Here is a 21,876-nt window from a genome sequence, read left to right as displayed (position 1 = left end):
GAATCAAGAACTATTCATAGTTGAAGAAAACTATGTTAATCTAGAGAGCAGGAAATGATAAACTGAAAATCTAACATTCCCTGGGGCTTTGTCAGGGCAGTTTGTGTAGGTTATGAATTGCACAGGCACTGTAATCACGGCATAGGCCAATGTAAAGAAATTATTATTTGTAAGTGTTGTGGTCTTGTAACTATGCAGCAAGTCAATTAGAGAAAATCTTGCTGCGTTACGATAATTGCCTGCTTGGAACGCACATGCTCCGGTATGCAGCTTACATGCATATCGGCATTCCACAGCAACAACACCCCCTTCAGTAAGTGTGAGAGGTGGAAGTAATGAAGAAGACTATGCTATAATCAGCAGTGTTGCTGATAACTGTGGATGTGAGGGAATATGATTTGCCTCTTAGTGTTTGAGCGAGTAGTGTAGGTAGGCTCAAAGCCACTGGAAGAGAAAAGACATGACAGCTCTTAACCTTGTTGCCTTCTTAATGTACATTATTTCAGACTTTTTTTTAAATTTATCTGTTACTTTATTTGAAATAATATCTATGTTTATTATGTGTTTAATTTTTCTTGGAAGCTGAAGAAATATTGCAACCACGTTTTGGCTGTAAAGGAACAAGAAATTTGGATTAAGGTTATTGTAAATAATTAAACTGGTAATAAAAGAGATGTAGGCAACATGTTGATTTTAAATCATGTCCGCAGTCCAGAAAGTCTCTCTAGTCTTTTGTTTTTATTGTCATCTTTTGTGTTTTATGTTTAGGTGCTTATTACATAGCATGAAAGATATTTGCCAGCTATTGGTGTAACCCTCGTAAGAGTTTACCGGTATACTGTGCTCTCAGTCCAGAACATATTTTTTGTATATCAGGAGACGAAAAGCATGTGGGGAAAAAAAAGATATTTTATTTTACATTTATTTTAACAGTTTAGATGAAAGTTACTCAGTAGCCATCTCTGTGTGGATGATTATGTCATGACACCATCTGGAGAGGCTCATTGGGAGTCACTTTGCATACTGCCAGTACAACCATGCAGAATATTTACACCAGCGTCCTGCAACAAAAAAATAAAGTGGCTGTGTGGCCTTTGAACAGACACAACAATCCAGCTTAGGTGTCTCTGAATGGGGCCAACTATGTTTATGACCTCTGAGGCCCCCGTGGGCTGCAGAAACATAGCAAAATGATGTGTGGGGAGATGGAAAGCAACTAGCTGAGCCTTAAATGTGTACAAAAATGGGCGATTAAAAAGTCGGAAAGAGGCAGCCGGTGGTGATAAGTGAGGTGGCTCTGGGTCAGTTTCTAAAAGTGTGGTAGGATTAACAAGCAGTCGTTAAAATGGCATGCATTTACAGAAGGAACTTTTTATTGCATGTTTAATGTAGCTCCATTTCAGTGGAAGCTGTCCTAACGTCAGTTATGAAATGTGATGAGTCGTTTCTAGATCGACTTTCTAGATCCACATATCTTCAGGTTATATTCTGTGGCTCCACTGCAGTAGCTAGTGTGCATGCAGATTCCAATGAAATATTTTCCTGAGTTAATCTTTAACATAAAACATTGCTCTCAACACTGACTATAGCTGAGAAATAAAAAAACTCATTATTAGCCTGTAGGAAGTGTTGCAAGCACACATAATCATTGTGGAGTGAATGTGAATATGTTTCAACTTTTTAATTTGGCTAAAATCACTTTACTCTTTTCCATCTGCTGAGTAAAGTACCTTATTTTTATAAATGTTTAAATTTTGCTATAGACAAAAAGCAGCCTGGACGTGTAGATCTGATCTGTGTTGCTCTCCAGTACTTGGCCACAGAAACTGGCAGAAACTGTCTCTATTTAAAAGGAAGGTGTGTAAAATGACTGGCCTGTTTGGTACCTCATTTGGCCTTTTTGGGATCTCCAAGTCTGTCAGAGATGTCCTCTGAAATCAGTGGACTCTGACTACATGTTGTGCCCATATTTTGTAGAGCACAGTTCCATTGTCTGATTGCATGGGGCAGAAGTAGGGAGATGTGATCCAGATGTCAAGAATTTGATTGAGACCAGACCCCTGCTATTAAAAAGCAAGCACTGGCTCATATGGTGTTTCGTCCAAAGAATTGAAGCAAATCAGATTTTTTAAAACTTTTTTTTTATCACTGGCTAAACGAAAAAAATAAAAAATAAATATATATATATATATATATATATATATATATATATATATATATATATATATATATATATATATCAGTGGGATTTACACATCACTGCTTGGTTGAAGCACATGAACACTGAACACACTGAACATGAATGCCAGGGGAGGGAGGCCAGCTTAAAAAGGAACCTGTGCACTCCAGGAAAAGAGGTTATTGTTCCAGGGTTTCAGCAGTTTTACATCCTTTAACGTGGACCATGTGGATAGGAGATGGGAAATTATGCCCAAACTACCTTGTCCTGCCAGTGACAGGGATAAGCACGGTGAGGCTGCAGGGTGGGTTAAACATCTTGCTCAAAGACCTATAATATAGAGAGGTATGCACATCCTCAGTTGGTCTCCTTTTAAATGTGGCATTATTATTTCTTTGTACTCTGCCCTATGGTACAGCTAAATATATTGACAGCATCTATATTTTAAAAGATACATTTCAGCTTCAATGCAAATTAAATATTTTTATTATTTGTGTGCAATAATAACAATCTCCTATGTTCAAATATAGTGAAAAATAAGATTTTATGCACATTTTTGAGTATATCCATTGACAGATATCCATTTTTTTTTAGGTAGTGGTTCAGTTCTTATATTTTTCATTTAAAAAAAGATAAAGGAGGCAATCAACTTAGCAGCCAGAAATCCTAAACATTATTTGGGTCTGCACCTCAACTACAAAGGCACCCTTGAACCGAAAAGAATATTTACTTGTCTTTTGAGTTTTTCTGCCACATCATTCAAGGACAATGGCAGGAGTGCTGTGTTTATAATAGTTGTGAAGAAGTCAAGGAGTCTGTTCTAGGTTGACAGGTTACTTGCATAAGCGGCCCTTTATCTTGGAGTCCTGCTGTTGTGCAGCCTTAGAGCAGTCTTTGTCCATAGTTCATTAAAAAAGATAACAAGAAGCATCTGTGCTGAATGGCTTTCCAAAGGATGCTGTAAGTTGAAAGGAATGGCCCAGCCAGCTGAAAGCATTCAATAGTGTAATGTAATAGTGTTTACTTGTTTATATTGTACATAGATTGAAGAAAAAATGAACCTATCAGCTCTTGCCATTATTGGACGGACTGAAATTTGTTACAGATATCTGTGGTGCTCAGTGGATGATTCCTAACTGGTGATCTCTTGACTTTTCCTGTAGTGGAAACATAATAGGGTGATGCTTGATTTGTGGTTTTAACTGAAATGTCTTAACAGCTACTGGGCAGATTGTCATGAGATAGATATAAATTGCAGTAACTTTGATTATTCCTTGACGTTTTGTAGTGCAACTATCACATCAAAAATTTAATTTACCCTGAACTAAATCAGCTGCAAAAATAGTGACATTTACATCAGTTTCTGTTTGTGCTCAAGGCCAATGAACAAATGCAAGAATGCTACAAGGTTAAACTAAGATGGTGAACATGGTGAGTAAACATTAGATATACTTAGCATTGTATTATTAAGTTACCATTTATCTCAAAGCTCCACTGTGCCTAAATCCAGTTTCACAGCATGGCAGTAGATTCTTTAGATGTGGTTTAGAAAATTGGTGTTGATCTGAGACTGTTGTGTGGTTTGAATAATAATCCTAAATAGGTGTTGTAATTCTTTGATTTAGGGTCATTTTAAAGACTACACTTGGGATAACGTGTTGATCTGGTTTAGTTTTGGGCTTGTGAATACTATGTAAGGTTTTGGACAGATTGAGCCCCTCATCTGCATTTCTGCTTGTGATTAAAACAATGGAAGAAAACAAAAGGGAAGGAAAGAGAAAATGAGAGCATGTGGGTTGGGAGCTACGGTCAGCAAACTCCTGGATATTCTTAAGAGCTGTGATGAAAACCCAGTATGACAGAGCAAGCAACCACCACATCACTCAGGAGACACTTTAACAGTGTAGACCAAGATGGCGAAACAGTTATACTGGGGTCTTAAGTGCAGCAGTGGTCATTAAAATAGCATTCTCTGACAGATGCTCAGTGTAATCATTTCTCAGATATTGAAAATTACAGCACACTGTGATTTATTTAGTAACCACTGCCATTAGAGCCTTGACAGTTGCAAGGCAGGTGTGTTTTTTTTTAAGGCAGACCCAGATGATTTATGGTCTTGTGCTGTTTGAAATTGCACATTAAAGACATTGTGAAACTCACAACCCCTCCACCCCACTATACCACTACCACCACCATCACCATTAAAACAGGGGTGTAAGTACTGGCCAAGCCTCATCTCAAGCATATGAGCCAAAACTGTTGTTTTGCACAATTGGAATATTAATTTGGATGTCTAAACAAGCAAGCCAACACATGTGGAGACCTCAGCCTGTGTATAGATTACAGATGCTCAGCCAGCCACTAGGAGTCTTCCCACTGTATTCTCATGAACCTCAGTATAGCTGAGTGCGACCACCCACCTGCATGCCTGTGTCCTCCTCTAAACTCCTCTATTTAACACAATGGATCAGAGAGGGAGGTCCAGTGTGGTAGAACATGCTTAAATTCAGTACTATGCAAAGGTTTTTAGGGATGAAAGACACACAGGGGATGCTAAACTACAAACCTGTGTACAATCCACATAAAAACAGAATGCAATGATTTGCAAATTTTTTTGCAATATGTTGCTGCCATTAATTTCAAAATGACCTTATTTTTTTCTTCAAACTTTGAGTTTTAACTTTTGTTTTCTATGTTCTGTTGTGAATAAAATATGGGTTTATGAGATTTGCACACCAACACATTCTGTTTTTATAGATTTTACACAGCATTTTGAAGTGGGCTTGAACATATAGTTTTTCATTTATCAGTAACTTCATACAGAGTGCTATAAAAGGAACCAAACTTAAATCTAATCAGTATTTCCAGCACTCCCCTTTACCCTTAAACCAGCAGCAGTTTTCTCTGGACTGACCTGCACAAGGTTTCTCCTGGTACTTTGCAGCACCTAGGAGAAGCTGCTGCAGTTCCTCTGTAGATTCAGCCTGTCCCAGTGTTTCTGTCTCTTCATGTGATCCCAGACTGACCACACTCCTGAGATCAGGGCTCTGTGGGGGTCAGACCATCTGCTGCAAGACTCCTGGTTCTTCTTGTCTCTGAAAACAGTTCTTCATGAACTCTAGTAGCTTCTTTTTGGACTTCTTGTCCTGCACAATGATCCTGAGATCAATCAGACACCTGGTGGTATGATAACAATGTAAAACATCTTAAGTGCCTAAAACCTCTGCACGGTGCTTTATAGTATATACATGCCCTTACTAGTTTGTATTATAAGTACCCACTGACCTTGTGGCATTATCTAATATCGTTGGTTGTATGTATAAAACAAAATACATATAGGTTTAGCTAGAGTCCTTGGGCCCCACCTTTTCTCTTTGCAAAAATGGCCATTCCTCCTTCTTACTTTGTATTTGAAGGTTGTCTGTGTGGAGAACGGGTGTCTAGACCATCCAGTTTAAGAGCTGGCAGGCCAGGGTGTGTACATACAGTATTCTCACTCACACAGACCAGGGACTTTCCTGGGAGATGCAACTTAATTACATAGGTTTGTCTCTATAAACAGAACCAGCACACGGATGCTAACCATCCCATTTTTCTGTTACAGAGAAAAATGTGACAGATTTACTTCTGCTCTTAACTTACTGTCATTTCTTTTTCAGTTAATTGTCCTGTGCATGCAGAGTTGAAAATTAGCTAGATGAAAACAGACATTTTTTTCAGTAATCATTCTTTTGGATGCTAAAGTGAGTGGGTGTGTTGATTATGGTGCCTGTCATATTCAGTTTACTCTGTTAGTTTGGTGGACATTACCCTTCCACTGAGGGGAGCAGGAGAGGGATGTGCTGATGAAAGAATGGTTTGATTAAAGAAAGTGATGTAATGCAAGTAAGAGTGCTATGATAGAAAATATTTGATTTGATTTATAAACAAAATTAAATGAAATATGCAACAGCATTGTGCGCAAGGCACAGGAGGCAAGTACGCATGACCTAATTTTAAAATAATAGAAAAAACAATTTTGATTATTTCTTGCTCAGATCTCCTTTGAAAAGTGTCTTAATCTCAGTGGGACAAAGTTGAAGAGATTGCTCTCCTTGTACCTTGTCCAATCCCTCTGTCCTCAGACTTCCAGCCTTGATCCTCTGCTGTGCAACAATATATCTGACTTTACTGCATGTCACTGGGAGGAATTCCTGATGTTTGGTGAGCCAGAGTCTCCACAGTGTGATTTTAGACACAGTGGGCAGCAGTCATTAATCACTTCGCTGAGATGGAGCCTGTGTTGGATGTTGCTCTTTTTTCCTTTTCACACATGTTCAGCAAACAAAGCCTATCTATTTGTCGGGAAGTGATATTAGGAGTGCCAGCTGTGATGGGAAAGCCTTGTGTTGTTCTTCCGCTCTCTGTTAGTTATTTCCGGGTGCTGAGATATGACCTCTGGCATGTCACTTTCTCCATGGGGCATTGGCTCCATGTCAGGGGACCAACAAGAGTCTGACTGCATGGTCCCTTTTTCTACTCTGCTTTTCCAGCTTTTGGACCCCTACAGTTCATTTTAAGGCTAGAATGAGCTATATCTGGGAAGATTTTAAACATAAACAAAAGCATTATAATAAGCCTTTACTTTGAAAACATTTATTCTATATTTTCCCCTAATCACACTCACAGGCTCAGTTTGTTTAAAGTAACTGGAGAGAAATGGCCCTGCTACCCTCAATGGAAACAACTTGAATGTTGTTGTTGTTGTTGTTGTTGTTGTTGTGATGTCTATTTACATAAACCTCTGCATTTTCTGACGGTGCAATAATTCAGGTGTGCAATCTGTCAGTTACCTTCCTTGTCAACACTGGGGAAGCCTGATATGTCCCTGAATGTCTTTTTGTCACCCTGCAATAAAGTATATTCTGTGTCCAGTGGAAAGAGAATTAGCTGAACACAAGATGAAGTTCTGAGATGCTGTGCTAATTATTTGCATGATCATTTTTCTGATGGAGATTGTTACAGACCCAAGCCATCACTGCTGCAGTGTTGCATTGTCCTGGTTGCCATTAGATCTCTGAATTGTGATGACTTTTATTTCTGGCATTGTGGCCTGTTTGTACTGGGTAGGAGATAAGATGAGATGAGATAAACTTTATTAGCCCCTGAAGGGAAATTTAGATAGTCTTGCAGTGAATGTAGTAACAGATGTGAATGCATCTGTAATAAGATCAACCATAAACACTATTCCTGCACGATAATCTGAAACGCTTGATTAACTCAATGTCAATCAGAGTTTTGAGCACATTTTCTTCTCCCTCTTCATCTTTCTGGTATTTTCTCCTCTGCTTTAGAAACCCCTAAGTCTCTTAAAAGTCTTCCTCCGTACTCCTAACAGTTTTCCACCCTACAGTAGGAGCTTTTTTTTTTTAATGCTTCATGAATAACTTTTATCTTAACTAGATCTACCCTTAAAGTTTAAGGGAAATTGTTTGGAAACGCCCACAATTCTGACAATTTTCTTTTGTCATTCAGAGCTACTCTTTGCATTATGTGAATGTTTATGAATATAGCCCCTGGTGTACAGACCTTGGTTTTAGACCTCTTGTTAAAAATCTCTCAGTAGGTTCATGTTATTAAGGGTAAGTGCTTTTACAGGAGAAATGTGGGTGTCATCATAGATTTGTTTTCCAAGCGCATAAAGGTCGGAGCAAAATCTGGCCTACAGCATGCTGCAGGCACACCAAATCACTATATTAACCAAGCAGAGTCACAGTGCTGTTAGCATGACCTCACTTAACAGTAAAGTCCAGTGAGCTGACAGCTCTGAGGAAGTATGTATTTCCACCTTATTCACCCATTGCTTCAGGCACCTATAGGTCATAGCAAGAGAGGATGAAGAGCCCCATATTTGCCCTCACAGGATTAACAAAAGACCCATGACCCATTTCTTGGGGATGGAGGGGGACACGCGCATTGAAAGGAGGAATGGTGGATGCACATGCTTGCCAGTACCCACATGTACACAGACACATCTGCACATACTGTATAATATACACATAAGAACCTATCTTCCGCTCCTGGCACCACTTTGTTGTAATAAGAAGCATGTGTTTTATGGAGTCGATCACACGTTTTGGTCACCTAGATGTAGATTTGGACAAAGAGCTCAATTTCCTCTTCAGTTTTTCCTGACTTGTTATTATAAAATCTTCGACATGAAGTAGCTGATCAAAATATCCTTTGCATAGATCTTACTCAAGTAGCAAATGAAAACACTGTCAGACAAAAGACCAAAAGCTCATTGTTACGATATGGGTCTTCCTTGCCTGTCTTATTTGACTTGGGGACACAAAGGCAACATAGATGCTGTGTATATTTGTGCCATGGAGAGTTTGCAGGTGGCTGTGTTTTGCTTTCATAAAGACCACATATTACTTTCATGTGCAAAAATAAGCACTGAAACTCTCTCTCATCTTTCCATTTCTCCTTCTTTTTTGTGAAAGCACTGCTTTAGTGTTTGGGTGAGAGGTTAAGAATGGGATTAGGTTTAGGTTACCCTGAAGGTGAAGGTGAAGCATTTAAAGGTGGAGTTTAGATAGTGGTAAGATGTGAATGTAGATAGCAAAGGTCATTACAAATATGTTGATCTAAACTCTGTGTGTGCGTGCCCGCGTGTGTGTGTTTCTTTTCTCAAACCAAAGCCCTCCTCAGTCTGTGAAGCTGGATTCCCAATATACTGTATCCTCCTCAGTGGGAGATCAGCAGACATAAGCACATAATGACAGGAAGGGATGAGTCCAGCCTTAAGTTCCTGCTTTCATAGAGAATTTTCCCTCTCTAGATGTCAGCATACTACCCTCAGTACCCCACCCCAATACCCAGGGCTGTCTCTCTCCATCTTTTGTCTACACTCTCTTAAAGAAAGATCTAAAGATCTAACTGGCACAATTGGGATTTTTCCACTGTGCCTAAAGGGAAAGTTCTCTTTGTTCATCCTGAGAGGCAGGGTGCAGGCTGTTTGGACACCTCTGCTTCTGTTTGATATTTCAGTTTATCAAGGTATGGAGGTGGCATCTGTGAGATGGGATCACAGACCCAGACCAGGATTCTTCAACGAAGTGCTGCAATTGTAACTGCTGCTTCTTACATGAACATGCGATTTCAGCAACAAGAAGAATTATTTGGCTGTTTCAGAGCAAAAGTGCAACAGTTGTTTTAGTGCATATAATTTAAAAATACAGAGCAATGAACCTTCCTTTGTGTTTGTACAGAGGGTCATAATATCTTTGTTTCAAACTGTTTAATGGATGCAATGGTGCAGATGAATTATTCCTGTTTAATGCTTAGTGCCTTCTCTCTTTCCTAGATTCCCCTTGTACCCCAGAGGAGAGAGGTTTCATTTTGAGTATGGGGTCTACTTACTCAACAAGAACATTGCCCAGGTAATATATATGAGCATACATGCAGCACATAAATGTTTGCCACTAATATGTGAAAGTGGAAATGTGTTTTGACAAATTTGATGGAAGATAATTAGGGTAACATTTTTTACCCCATTACAAAGTTTTTACAGTATCTAGAAACTTAGTAATAAGTATTGGATCAGTTCTTTCAGTCAAGTATAAAGTTCACATTGTGGTCCAGACTTGGAAATTGTGTAATACTAATAACATTACCATCAGCTTCAGCTGTACTCTGGACCATAAGCATCCTAGCATTTGTCATTTATGACTTAACCATTGCATATCAGTAATATCACCAGTGCAATTAATAGAGTGTCACAGAGGTGCAAGCATGGCTCTAGACCCATGCCAACAGATTTATGGACTACAGTGAAGCTCTATGGTACAGAGGAATAATACATATTCAGCTTTCGCTGCAGTACTTGTCAGTAGGATGAAGTCATTTTGGGTCTTGGTCTTTTCATGAGACTTGATGACAATAAGAAAAATATAGAATGATGACCTGTCCAGGCTGTACCACTGCATTTCACCCAAAGAGAGCTGGGATAGGCTCCAGCAGATCCCTGTGACCCTAAATAGGAATAAGCAGGTTTAGATAACAGATGGATGGATAGAATATCAGCAGACTTAACCATTAGGGACCAGTGTGCTCTGAGGTCTTTGTCTAACCATTTCTGTAACTTTCAGAAACCAAACAATCTGATATTCACACCTCTTTCATGCTGTGATTGTTCAGCTGTGAAGAGGTAAAATAAATGTTTGAGCTTTTCTTTATAGCTCACTTTATTTTTATTTCAGTGCACCACTACAAATGCCTTCCTGTAGAGACTGCCTGTAAATCTGCCATTATCTGTGTTTGTAGTTGATATTCCTAATGTGGTGACCTATGTGAATCTTTCCATTCTTTCATAAGGTTTAGCACCGACTTTTAACAATTTCCATTCCATTCCCTGCTTTCTCTTCGTCTCTTGACTGAATGAGACTAGGATTGATGGACATCAAGCTGCAGCACTTTGGGAGCTTTTACTTTTAATACCAGACCGCAAGCTGCTAGCCAATATCAAAGTCTGCCATCTGCCCACCAGAGTAGGAAAAGTAGTAGGAGAATATTAAAATAAGCCAGATAGCAAAACAATTGAGGCAGCAAATGTCTGAACCCACCAAAGATAATGACAAAGAGGTCTGTTGTGTTTTAAAACAGTTCCACTCAATATAGTTTGTCATTTTTCAGAATAATATTTTTGTAATGAATCCAAAATGAACCCATTATTCAAGGTTGGTCTTGTAATTTATCTGGTTAACATAATGCGCATAAGTCTAAATTTTAATCTGACATTGTCATTCCATTGTTGATTGTCAGTCTAAACCCTCGCAAGAATTTTGGCATTGAGGCTCAAAGAAAAAAATTTATGCTAGTTGTTGTTGAGTGTACTTTTTTCACTGACATACATTTTAGTGTGAGTTAACAAGTTGTCCATACACTAATGTGGGTAGACCAACTTTTAAAACCATTACAAAAAGCTAGTTCAGATGGTATTGTGTAGTCAATTTTTTGTTTCTTGTATGCACCAGAAAGAGAGAGAGATTTAATTTGCATGACACTATGCAGTCTTTTTCTCAAATCTCAGCGCATACTGCAACTCATGATTTCACATAACCCCCACCTATAATCCTTTTCATTAAAGTCGCACATCTGATCTAAGCTTTCTGAGATTTCCATTTTGTGAATCTTAACCATGCGGTGTCACAAAATGTAGCACTGGAACCTCACTCTTGCTGAAAGTTTAGTTTGATCGCTGACTGGCACTTGTGAGTGGCTTGAAGAGAAATGTCCTGTATCTAAGCCAGCTTCCCAGCAATGAAATATAAATCAAATACTGAATTTGTTACATTAAAATATTGAAAGCATGATGGAGTTAGGTCTTCAAGGCACATTTTAAGTTACTATGAAAATGGCTGCCTCAAAAAAAAAAAACAAAAAAAAAACAAAGTGCATATTTGGTGCTTCAAAAAGATCTGTGGTCCACTGCAAATGGAAAATAAGATCCAGGCAGCAGGATATCTTTGGTGACACAAGGATTCAGATTTAAGGCTCTGAAACCAGATGTAACCCATTAACCGTGACTCAGGCAAGCCTGATAACTTTGTAAGTGCAATCCATGGAATTCTGAATTAATAAACCAAAGGCATATTTATCTCTATTGCTTATCAATTGTTAACCTTGTGGAGGCTCGCTTCTCTGTGTCAATTACTGAAAGCCTGCATGGCAAAGTTAATATAAGCCAAGCACACAGAAGTAAATGAATTGTTTATTGTATTGTATTTTATAGCAGCATTAGATTTTAGGTCTCCTAGAGGAAATCATTTCTTTTTCCTATTTTTACCAAAGCTATAATATCACATCCTGCTTTAAAACTGCTTGGTAGAGCATCAGTATTTTTACAAGATGAAATTTCAGCTTTTATTCAAAGAATAGTTTTATGCAGTCCATGTGTGCCTGGCTATGTGTATGTTAAGGATGAGTTATCAGCTTGACTCCAAAACAATATAATGGTGCTATATGAGTAGTCCAGCTCCATATGAGAGTGATAATAGACCATTGTTTCAAAACTGAATAAGTGGTAAACATGTCAGAATTGATAAAATAGAACCCACCGCAAACAGAGCTTCTCCATCCTACTTTGGTTTATTTCTGGACAGTGCTTTAAAATGTGCACTCCTATGAGTCTGATCTTTCAATTTCTTTGATCTCACATCACAGGCATCACACATGTTCAAGTCTTGAAGTTACTGTATGTCTGGGAAAAGCAGCAGTCAACTGAACTTGTTTATGCTACATGCAGTTTTTTTAAAAACTTAATTAGGGTTTCTTAAACTTCTCAAGCACTTTATTATTGAGACTGCCTTTCAGTCCTGCTCTGTTCCATGCTTCTTGTTAATTAACTGGACCTTTTAAATGACTGCTTTACTAAGTGTTACAGACTGTTGGTTTTCTACTGCTTAAATGATTTAATGACAGATATAGCGTTTACTTGCAGCAGACAGTTTTTTGTGGTTTTTGCATGTTTAATGGACTTTTTTGGTTGAGGCATTTTGTGAAGCCATGATACAAAACAGAGGTTTCGTTTCAAGGCAGACCTGGCTGACTGGTTGGTATGCTGACTGACTGGAGCCTAGGTGGAAGACATTAACTGTCCATCTCTTATAAAATTGCCCAGGGTGGTTGTGTTTGAAAGTGATACAGGGGAAGCTGGTGAAGGATCAGGGCCACAGCAGGGTCAGCCATGCTTTGATGTGGCATAGGGGGAGATATTTGCTTTTATTAGGTCTCATGTTATGAGGTCAGTGGTAAGAAAAGGCTACGTGGAGCACCCTGGAAGTAAGGTGGTAACACACTCCCATGTTGCCACTTCAGGTTAATTTGTTAAGAGAGGTTAAGTAAGGTTTTATGTAGTGCTCATTTGAGGCATAGATATTCTCCAGCTTCTTGGAGAAAATATTGCCAAATCTGCCTAAGTCAATCATGTTAGTGTGGAGACATTGTTATTTTTGTTGGCATGTTTTCTCTTTTTGTCCCAATTTAATCAATGCCAAAAATGAAAAGATAATTCAGACAAAACGTGATTTCATCTCAGCTCAGTTGTTCATTAAATGGCATCAGGCTGCTGCTTTTTTAAGAAGTCAGTCAGGGGTATATTATTGGGCCTGAAGTGCCCATCCACAGGGGGGCATAAACCTGCCATTTCTCTGTTGATAGAGACAAATTATCCAAGTTAGCATGGCTGACTCCAAACAAAACCCAGCAGTCTTTTGTTTGGAAGCAGGCCATGTGCTGTATTTAACTACACCTTGTGTTATTCAGTAGGCTGTGATGTTTTGAAACACACATGTGGGGCTGATTGGATGACAGCTGACACTACACAAAAACTTTAGGTTTTAAGAAAGAGGAAGTAGGCATAACAATTACGTCTTGGTGTATCATATTTTTGGTCCCCATGGACAGAATGCCAAATCTTAGAAATTGAATCAGTAAATCTGCTGTGGCCCAGCCATGTCACCTCTGGTTCCCTTTTATTTCTGTCTGCTGGCGAAAGTTGCCTGCATTCTCCCACTTTCCAAGTCTCTGGGCATTTTCACACCATGATCTGCAGGCGGAGTGCCACAGTGTTGGTCAGGATCATACGTCAGAGCGCCCGTTTCCATTAAGAGTGGCAACTGTGGCACCATAAAACATGCTGTGACTCATGAGAGACCCGCTGGGTTTAGTGGTTAGTTGAGGTGGCAGCAGGCAGAACAGAAGGATCCTTGGTGAGGCTGTTTGGAAGGGTTGTAAGTACTCCAGCACGAATAACTTAGGAAGGATTTATTCATAGAAATTATGGATTTACTGTGGTGTTTTCAAGATACTTTGATTACTTAATATTGACATTTATTGGGCTGATAGATTCAGGCTTTGTAAATGAATAAATGAATAAATTAATTCGCACCACCTGCCGTACTTTATACCTTAGTCGTTCTCACCTACAGAGAGTTCATTAGCTTCAGTCTAGTAGTGAACAGGGAGCATTTTTGCATTATATTCATGTTAAACATCTCAGATTGATAAAAACAAGAATCTCTGTCAGATTTTGACTTTTGTCTACAGGCCTCTAAGCCCAAACTACAAAAATGCTGCATTTACTAAAACCACCCATTTGCCTCATGGTAAAAAAAAGCAAATAAAAATCAGCAAGTAAAAATGAACTGGCTGGAGAAGAGTCTCTACTATCTGCCAAAAAGGAAAAAAAGAGAGAAATACACAGAATCTGTCTTCAGGTTTGGTTAGAGATTCTCTTAATTTCAGGTCTTTTCTTGCACCTTTTTTCCACACAGTTTTTCAGATTTTAGGGCCTTGCTTCAGCTTTTCACCTCTGCAACAAGGCTTATGACCCCAGTCAAAAGAGATACGACATAGTCTTGGCATAGCCTTTTGTGGCCATTAGCTCATGTGCCTGTGCTTCGATAAAAACCATATGAGTCCTGCAAAGACATACAAAAAGTGAACATTATGCAGCTCTCTTCCACCTCATAACTCCCCTCAACCTCAGACCAAGTTGTCAAGACTGTAAAATTCCCTAAAGGAAACTATCTCTAGCTATTACCTTGTTTCCTTTAATGTGAATGTTGGAGATGGTTCAGGGTCTACAACTGGGTTATGTGAAGAGTCTCTTTAGTGAAACAATGATTTTACCAGATTATTATAATTATTATTATTTTTTTCCGATAGATAAACTTTATTAATCCCTTCAGGGATTTCACAGTTTACATTCCTGTAAGGATGTTGGACCTTTACATTAGAAATGACTGTGTTCGATGAGTGAATGTTGAATAGTGAAAGTAGGTCATCAAATAAAGTCTTCCTTCTCACCAGCTTGATATATCTATTATGTACTGTAAATGCACTACTCTCTTCTTAATCTCTTTGGTCAGAAGTCTTGGAAAATGTCCTTGAATTATATTGAATTTTTTTTTTACAATATTGTATAAAGCATGTTTAAATATGATAGCACTGATAGATATCGTGTCTAACCACATATCCAGGACATTCTTAAGAGTCTTTTATATGAAAAATAGATCATGGATGAGGAGGATTCATCATTTCATCTCTGTGGCTCCCTGGAGAAAAGCTTTGCTCTCTCTTCTCACTATTTTTCACTTCTCCAATGCTTGGAATCCCTTGAATGAGAGCAGAAACTGGAGCCTGTTTTTCAGCAGGATATTTCTGAGAATTGGAACACTTTTAGACAGAACTATTCCAGGTTTTCCTCAGAAACCTGTTGGTCTTTTACTCCTTGTCCAGCTGAGGCCTGAGGTTCGTGACTCACTTCTCACTGCTTTCCAGAGAACGTTCCAGAAAAAAAGAAAGGAAAATAGATGATTACATCTGCACTGTCTCGCTTGAACAACAGCAGTCATTCTTCTGTACAGCCGCCTCTGCAGAAACCTCATCTCAACAAACAGATTCCTCAGTGTTCAGAAATCTTAATGCAGCTCGCAATACACTGTTTGTTTACCTGAACCCTGGACGGTTCCCCAGGCTCTGCCACCATCTTTAGCCTAAGACAGGCAGGGCCTGGAAGTGATCATTACAACTCCTTGCTGCCACTCATTCTCTTCATCCTTCCATAGCAACCACATCCGTTTTCAATTTTACAGGGATTGATATGATAAAACACATAATGGGTGGGACAGACACCAGAAAATGCACTACCAAGTCAATGTAATATACCTCTCTTTCACCCTAAACAGGAAAGAAGAAATGAAGTACTGAGTGAAGTTCTTTTAGTCCAAGCCATAAACATGTCTGTTTTTGCTTTAGCCTGGTGAAGAATAACCTGAATATGTATGCTCAGAGCGTCATTTCCCACATGACCACATGCTGTGCAAATGTTGGATAATTATCTCTTCACATATAATAGAGGTTAAGATTACAGAGCCTGTTTGTCAGTGTGTTTTGCATTTGAATGCCATTAAGGTGCCACATTTAGCAATGTCTCTGTACTCTGCTGGCAGTAAAAAGCACTTCATTAGTGTACTTAATTTATCATATTTCAAGCAAGAAATTATTTTGGCAGGTTATAAGTGGGATAAATTGAGAGCAGGCTGGTTTCGATTGTGAGATTGTTAACATTAGCAGAGACAGTAAGCCAATGGCTGTCCCTGGTGATTGATGCCAAGAGGAAGGAGAGACGTCATTGCTCTCATGATGTGGAGAGATTAGGTTTATCAGAAAGTTTTAGTCTGTAGCATGCAGTACTGTTACCTAATTGGGATAATGCATTGTATGTATTAGACACCATCTGAATTAATATGGTATGAGATCATTTAAGATTATGTATTTTGTTATATTTTTTTTTCATTTACAGCAGTGGTACTTGCAATAACTGAACTGATAAATGTTGTGAGACATGAACTGGCAGTAACCTGCGGTCTGGATATTGTAGCTGAGGTTGAACAGCGGATGTGTCAGGAGAAACTTGACTAAGTTGACTACTGCATTTCTACAATATAGCAAGACTCACTCTTGAGAAATTACAGTTAGATTAAAACTTTTATTTTTTATCTTACAGGGAAAAAAAACAAACACCTCCAGTGCTTTAGTTGTCCTGTGGTTCTCTGAAACTCCTTGTTGAACTATTTAACCAAACCCAGGTCTTAACATATACCTCTGAAAGCCTATGGATGTTTATAGCCTTACTGTGTGATTCATGGTTTCCATCACAAACTTTTTGTTTTTAGCTACAGCTTGCATCCGGTGCCACTTATTGGCCAGAGAGTTTTTGGTGGAACCTTTTTCTCCTCTATAAACAGATATTTACCATATACTGCTGTATTAGGGAAAGTATGGAAAGGAGGTAGAGCATATGTAGTGCTGTGCTTGCAAAACCTTAAGCTTTCTGCCCCAGGTTCTGTTTTTAATAAGAATGAACAGTGGAAATTAGCCATACTCCAGACCAGACCAGTACAATGAAGAGTGGTCTTTGTAGTAGGCTATGTTAGCTTTCTACTTGCTGTCAGCCAGAAGTTGGGATTTATCAGCAGCTTTCAGGCCACAGTTGAAACTGTATGTCACTACTCTGTGGTTTTCAGTTGTGGGTGTGTGTACGTAGTGAAGCCGTCAATGTGCTGCGATTATGCCTGAGCTTCAGGGTTTTATAGGAATTCCTCTGGATAGCCACCTATGAGTTTATGAAACACTTAAATTCATCTAATTGAATTTCCACATTTTGTGGTTGGTAGTTCCAGGTTTGGTCCATCACCACAAAGAGGTACCAGAGGAATAAGTTCCACTATATATAAGAGTAATCCTATGTCTGTGTGTAGGTGTGCCTGCTTGTGCTGTGTATAAGGGAGACAGAGTGAGTGATTGGAGAAAATTTTGTGTGTGCAAAAATATTCAGCTTCTTTTGGTTATTTAAGTCTTCACCAATATTTAATACCAATGTTTAGTGTCAAGTGAAATTATTATTATTACTTGTTGAGACTGATGAGTCTCTGGCTGGATGAGGGTCACAGTGTCATTAGACAGAGATACACCAGTACCGACATTTTTATCTTAAAATAGAATACATAGGTCAAGATCCAGAAACATGGTTAGTTTGTTTTTCTTTGGGCCTTTACAATCAGTCAGTTTAATGACGGTATCATAAAGTGGTTCATCAATTTAAAATACGTTCTTCCCACAGTCAGGACTGTGGATTTTACTGGCAAAATGTTCAGAAAACGAGGGCTTTGCTGTGATTCTGGGTGTTTGGAAAGTTTTGGCTGTTCTGCTCCATCATTTGCGTAATGGTGCAGTTTACAGTGGGTTGTAAGTTTGTTTGGAGTCTGTTCTCCTGTCGTCTCACTATAAGCTACAGTATACCACTCTGTATTATCACTGGGCCTCTTTGAATTCCCAACATTTTTACAGACAAATTTCTCTCTCTCACTTCCACTTCTGTGGTAATATCTAAAAAATGTTGGCTTATGTTACACAAAAACTTACTGCTCACTAGATGAAGGAAAGAGAAAAACCTATCAGACAGTCCAAATTAAGTACATTGTTTTTTCTTCACATGAGGTTATATCTACTCCTTTTATGATAGTTATGTCATAGTTTTTTAAAATATCCGTAGTGGTTAAGGTCATTTCTGTTTTTCTCGTAAAGTTGGGGGAAACTGGCCCAAGTCATACAAACAAAGAATTCTTTGCTTGTGGGCTTTTTTTTTTTTTTTTTTTTGGCCAAGCTTAACTCCCGAGGCCCCCACCAACTTGTCAGAAGATTGGAGAGGGCAGAGACCAAGTATATTTTATGTCAGCAAGTTTAGAAAAACTTGTTTTTCTTGTTAATTCATCAAAACCTGTGTGCTGTCATATGGGTGTTTGGGAGTAGAGGTGCTCTATCATGAGCTCAGGCCTTATTGCAGCTCAGTGACAGCTCATAGAATAAAACAATGCTGGCCCCATCTGGTCATTGAAAAAAATCAGCTCTCCTGGCTCCATGTTAGTCCTTCTTTCCAGTGCAGTTTTCGCTTCCATGTGGATTTAATTACAGCCCTTTGACTCTGGCCAATCGGCAGCTTTTTATCTGAATTAACGCAGAAGTTCTGAACCACAAAGTTCTTTCAGTGGCACCCATCATCACGTTAAGAGAGCCAATGTCTCTTTCCTGTAATTTGGTTTTGTCAGGTTAATCTGAGCATTAGTGTTTTTTTTCCCCCTGAAAATCAGATGAACCAACACCCCTCTCCACCAATGAACTCTCAGCTCATTAGGTTAATGTCTCTACATCATCCCATGATGTCAGCCTCCATTATTTCTAAAAGGAGAAAATATGGGTGAGGTGTCCTCGCTGTCATGTCATCATCTCTGCCATCCAGCCACTGCTTTCTCACTATTAATGAAGTGTCTGTGATGAGCCCAGTCCTTTTGTCCCAGAGGCCACATAATAATTTTACAGTTACTGGAGAAAAGGGGCTAAGTGGCTTATGAAAGCAGTTGTTAAATAAACACCAGCTCAAGTTAAAAAGGAGACTGCAAAAATATTTTTTCTTTTCCTTAAAAATAACATGAAAGTTGAATTGAAGTATCTTTATTTTCCATCGTATTAGCTGCATGAAAAATATTATTTTTATCTTGAGTTCAGTAACAACAGAACCGTTTGGCCAATATGATGTAAAGTATATTTTCAACATTAAAATAGAAAGCAATACAATTTTACCTTCTCTGCTGACACCGTTGTACAGTGATTAGCATTGTCGCCTCTGAATATTTTCAGAAGCTGCTGTACAGTTGAATTTTAATTCAGTAGTTAGTTGGAAAATTATTACTGTCACTGCTCATTCCAGTTATATATTTAAATTGAGTTTGTTTGTTGTTGCACTCCAGGGTGTTACTCACCTGTTTACTCACCTTTTTTTTTTTTTTAAGTTAAAACATCCAGCAGTTATTGGCTATTGCTTTTAAGAGCAATTAGGATGCTGTCCACATACACTGCACCCTGCCTTAAGTACATATGCATCCAGCTACAATATAAACACAAATATACAGGCTAAAATAATATTGTGTCAGTGCACATGTTAAACTTTTATGTGTTTATAGTCTTTGCCTTTCGACCATTTCTCAGTCGCAGTGAAACAGTTTGGAGCACTAAGTTGAGAGTAGGAGAGTGCTGTTCCTTCCTGTGACAGCCATAGAAGTTCACCTGTCAGCAACAATATCATAATTCATCTCCTCTAACCCTGTTGACAAGGCTTCCTCCACCCGGTAACATCAGCCAGTCAACAGTTAGGAGTCTGCAGACCACAGTGTTGTGATCAAATTATAACTGATGAGAGCTGCTGTGTGTGTGAACAGTTGTTTGGATCCTTGACTATGAAATATTTCATTTAAGTTTTATTTTGTCAGGTTTCATTAATGCAGCTCAGATTTGTTTTTCTAAGTTATTGTTTCTTTTTTTTTTTTTTTTTTTTTTTTTAGTAAGTATCTGATTTTTATGAATTGCTTGTTGTAAGAGCTGGATTGTGTTTCATTTTACTCCACCCTGCCCAATTTAGTTCACAGGTGGCCTTCGTCCAGCTTATTAGAAAGTTAGAAACCACACATTCAATCTCACACTTCCCTCACTCTGAATCAATGTAACAATCTATATAGTTGGCCACTAAAAGCGTTGGGGCAAAAAAACCGTAATGACACAAGTGGATGAAGTGGATTTGGTTCTTTATTGTTTTTAAAAATCCATCAAACCATTTATGGGTTTATTAATTTCTTGTGAAGACATGGAACATGGTACTGCTTCATAAATACACCTATCATGCTATTATTTGACTGCAGGGATTGTATATATTTAAAGGAAAGGGAATGCTATGAATTATGGTTATTATAATAAAATGTAGAGTAGTAGTTTGTGTCTGCCTTTAGGAAACGGAGGCTGGAAAAAACTAGAGAGGAATTGGAACAATTGAACCTAATCATTGTATTACTGGCAAACAAATCAAGAACCATGAGCTGTGAGTTATTATTAAGAACTTACAATATGTGGGGTTGAACTGAGAGCACTCAGCATTCACAGCACTCAGTCTGAGGACATTATAAACTTGAATCAGCTAGTCTAATCACAGATTACACCTCCTTATCAATGCAACAAATACTCCACATGGGATTTGGTCCATGAGTACTGCTTTGCTTTCTAAAATATTGTGTACAGTAGATTGTGTCTTTGTAGTCTGCCATGGATACAGAAGACCCGTCCCTGATTCTAATCAGCCATTCATTATGTGAAAATCTTTCTGTACTGGTGTATGACTGTTTCAATTTCAAGCACAGCAGCCCACTGGCAGCGCAAAAAATGTTTTAACATCCTTAACACTACGCAGGGTCATAGTTGAACAAACCCAGATGAACAGAGAATGCTCCAGGCGCTCCAAAGTAAACCGGATACAGTCTATACTTTTCCAGTATCGTGGCATTTTAATTTGATACTTTGAGCCAATGAAAAAGAAAGCCAATGACTTTTCTTTTGTTTATTGTACCATTACACTGCTTTTGAATTTTTATCTTTTTTTTTCAAAAATCCATTTTCTTACACAACTGGATTTGCTGAACACATGCTGCATTTTATAGCATAATTTGTTTGCAGTCAAATATATGTGGTGAGTTTATTTTTCTTAATGTTTTTTTTTTTATTATCAATATTTATTTATTTTATTTATTTTTTACCCAAGATGAGTCATTACTATTATTATTACATCATTACTATTGTTTCCTACTTCCTAGTTTAGCTTAACTCAGCTTGGGCTTAAGTTCTATTAAGTTTACAAGAACCCATGTCTGCTTGAACTGATGGCCTACAAATAAAATTCCTGCCAGGGCTCAAATATTTTCACAACCCTATCCTGATGGCCCTATCTGACTTACACACAAATTCTAAAAACTGCAGCATTGTATGTACAGTCAATCAAAATACATATGTTATAAATACTGTCAAATCCTTGTGCATGAGGGTATATATAATCATCCTCACCAGCCCAAATTAGTTTGATGCTTCATGTTTTATCCTGGTTGAATAGAAGCAGGATCTGACTGAAAATCCCTTTGAACTTTGTAAAATATTGGAAGTTGGAGCATTAGTCTGTGCCTCTCTAGTTACTGTTTTGATGGGGCTTGTAGCTTCCCTGTCAGTTGCACTGTAGGCCAGATATGTTCATTGTACTATCACTGGTGTTGTGTTGA

General features: G+C 38.4%; 1 protein-coding gene across 2 annotated transcripts in view; it reads left to right on the top strand.

Annotated features, from left to right (window-relative positions):
* The window catches only part of uvrag (UV radiation resistance associated gene), a 76,394-nt gene that overhangs the window by 36,143 nt on the left and 18,375 nt on the right, over nucleotides 1-21,876 (top strand). For both annotated transcript variants that reach the window (XM_026328406.1, XM_026328405.1), the window contains exon 13: nucleotides 9,528-9,603. In XM_026328406.1, the coding sequence (XP_026184191.1) occupies nucleotides 9,528-9,603 (76 nt within the window). The remainder of the gene's footprint in view (nucleotides 1-9,527; nucleotides 9,604-21,876) is intronic.

This window comes from Mastacembelus armatus, chromosome 14 (genome assembly GCF_900324485.2).
Source record: "Mastacembelus armatus chromosome 14, fMasArm1.2, whole genome shotgun sequence".
In the NCBI taxonomy this organism is placed as follows: domain Eukaryota; kingdom Metazoa; phylum Chordata; class Actinopteri; order Synbranchiformes; family Mastacembelidae; genus Mastacembelus; species Mastacembelus armatus.
The sequence above is the reverse complement of the archived record's forward strand: the minus strand, read 5'-3'. Positions and strand labels throughout refer to the sequence as shown.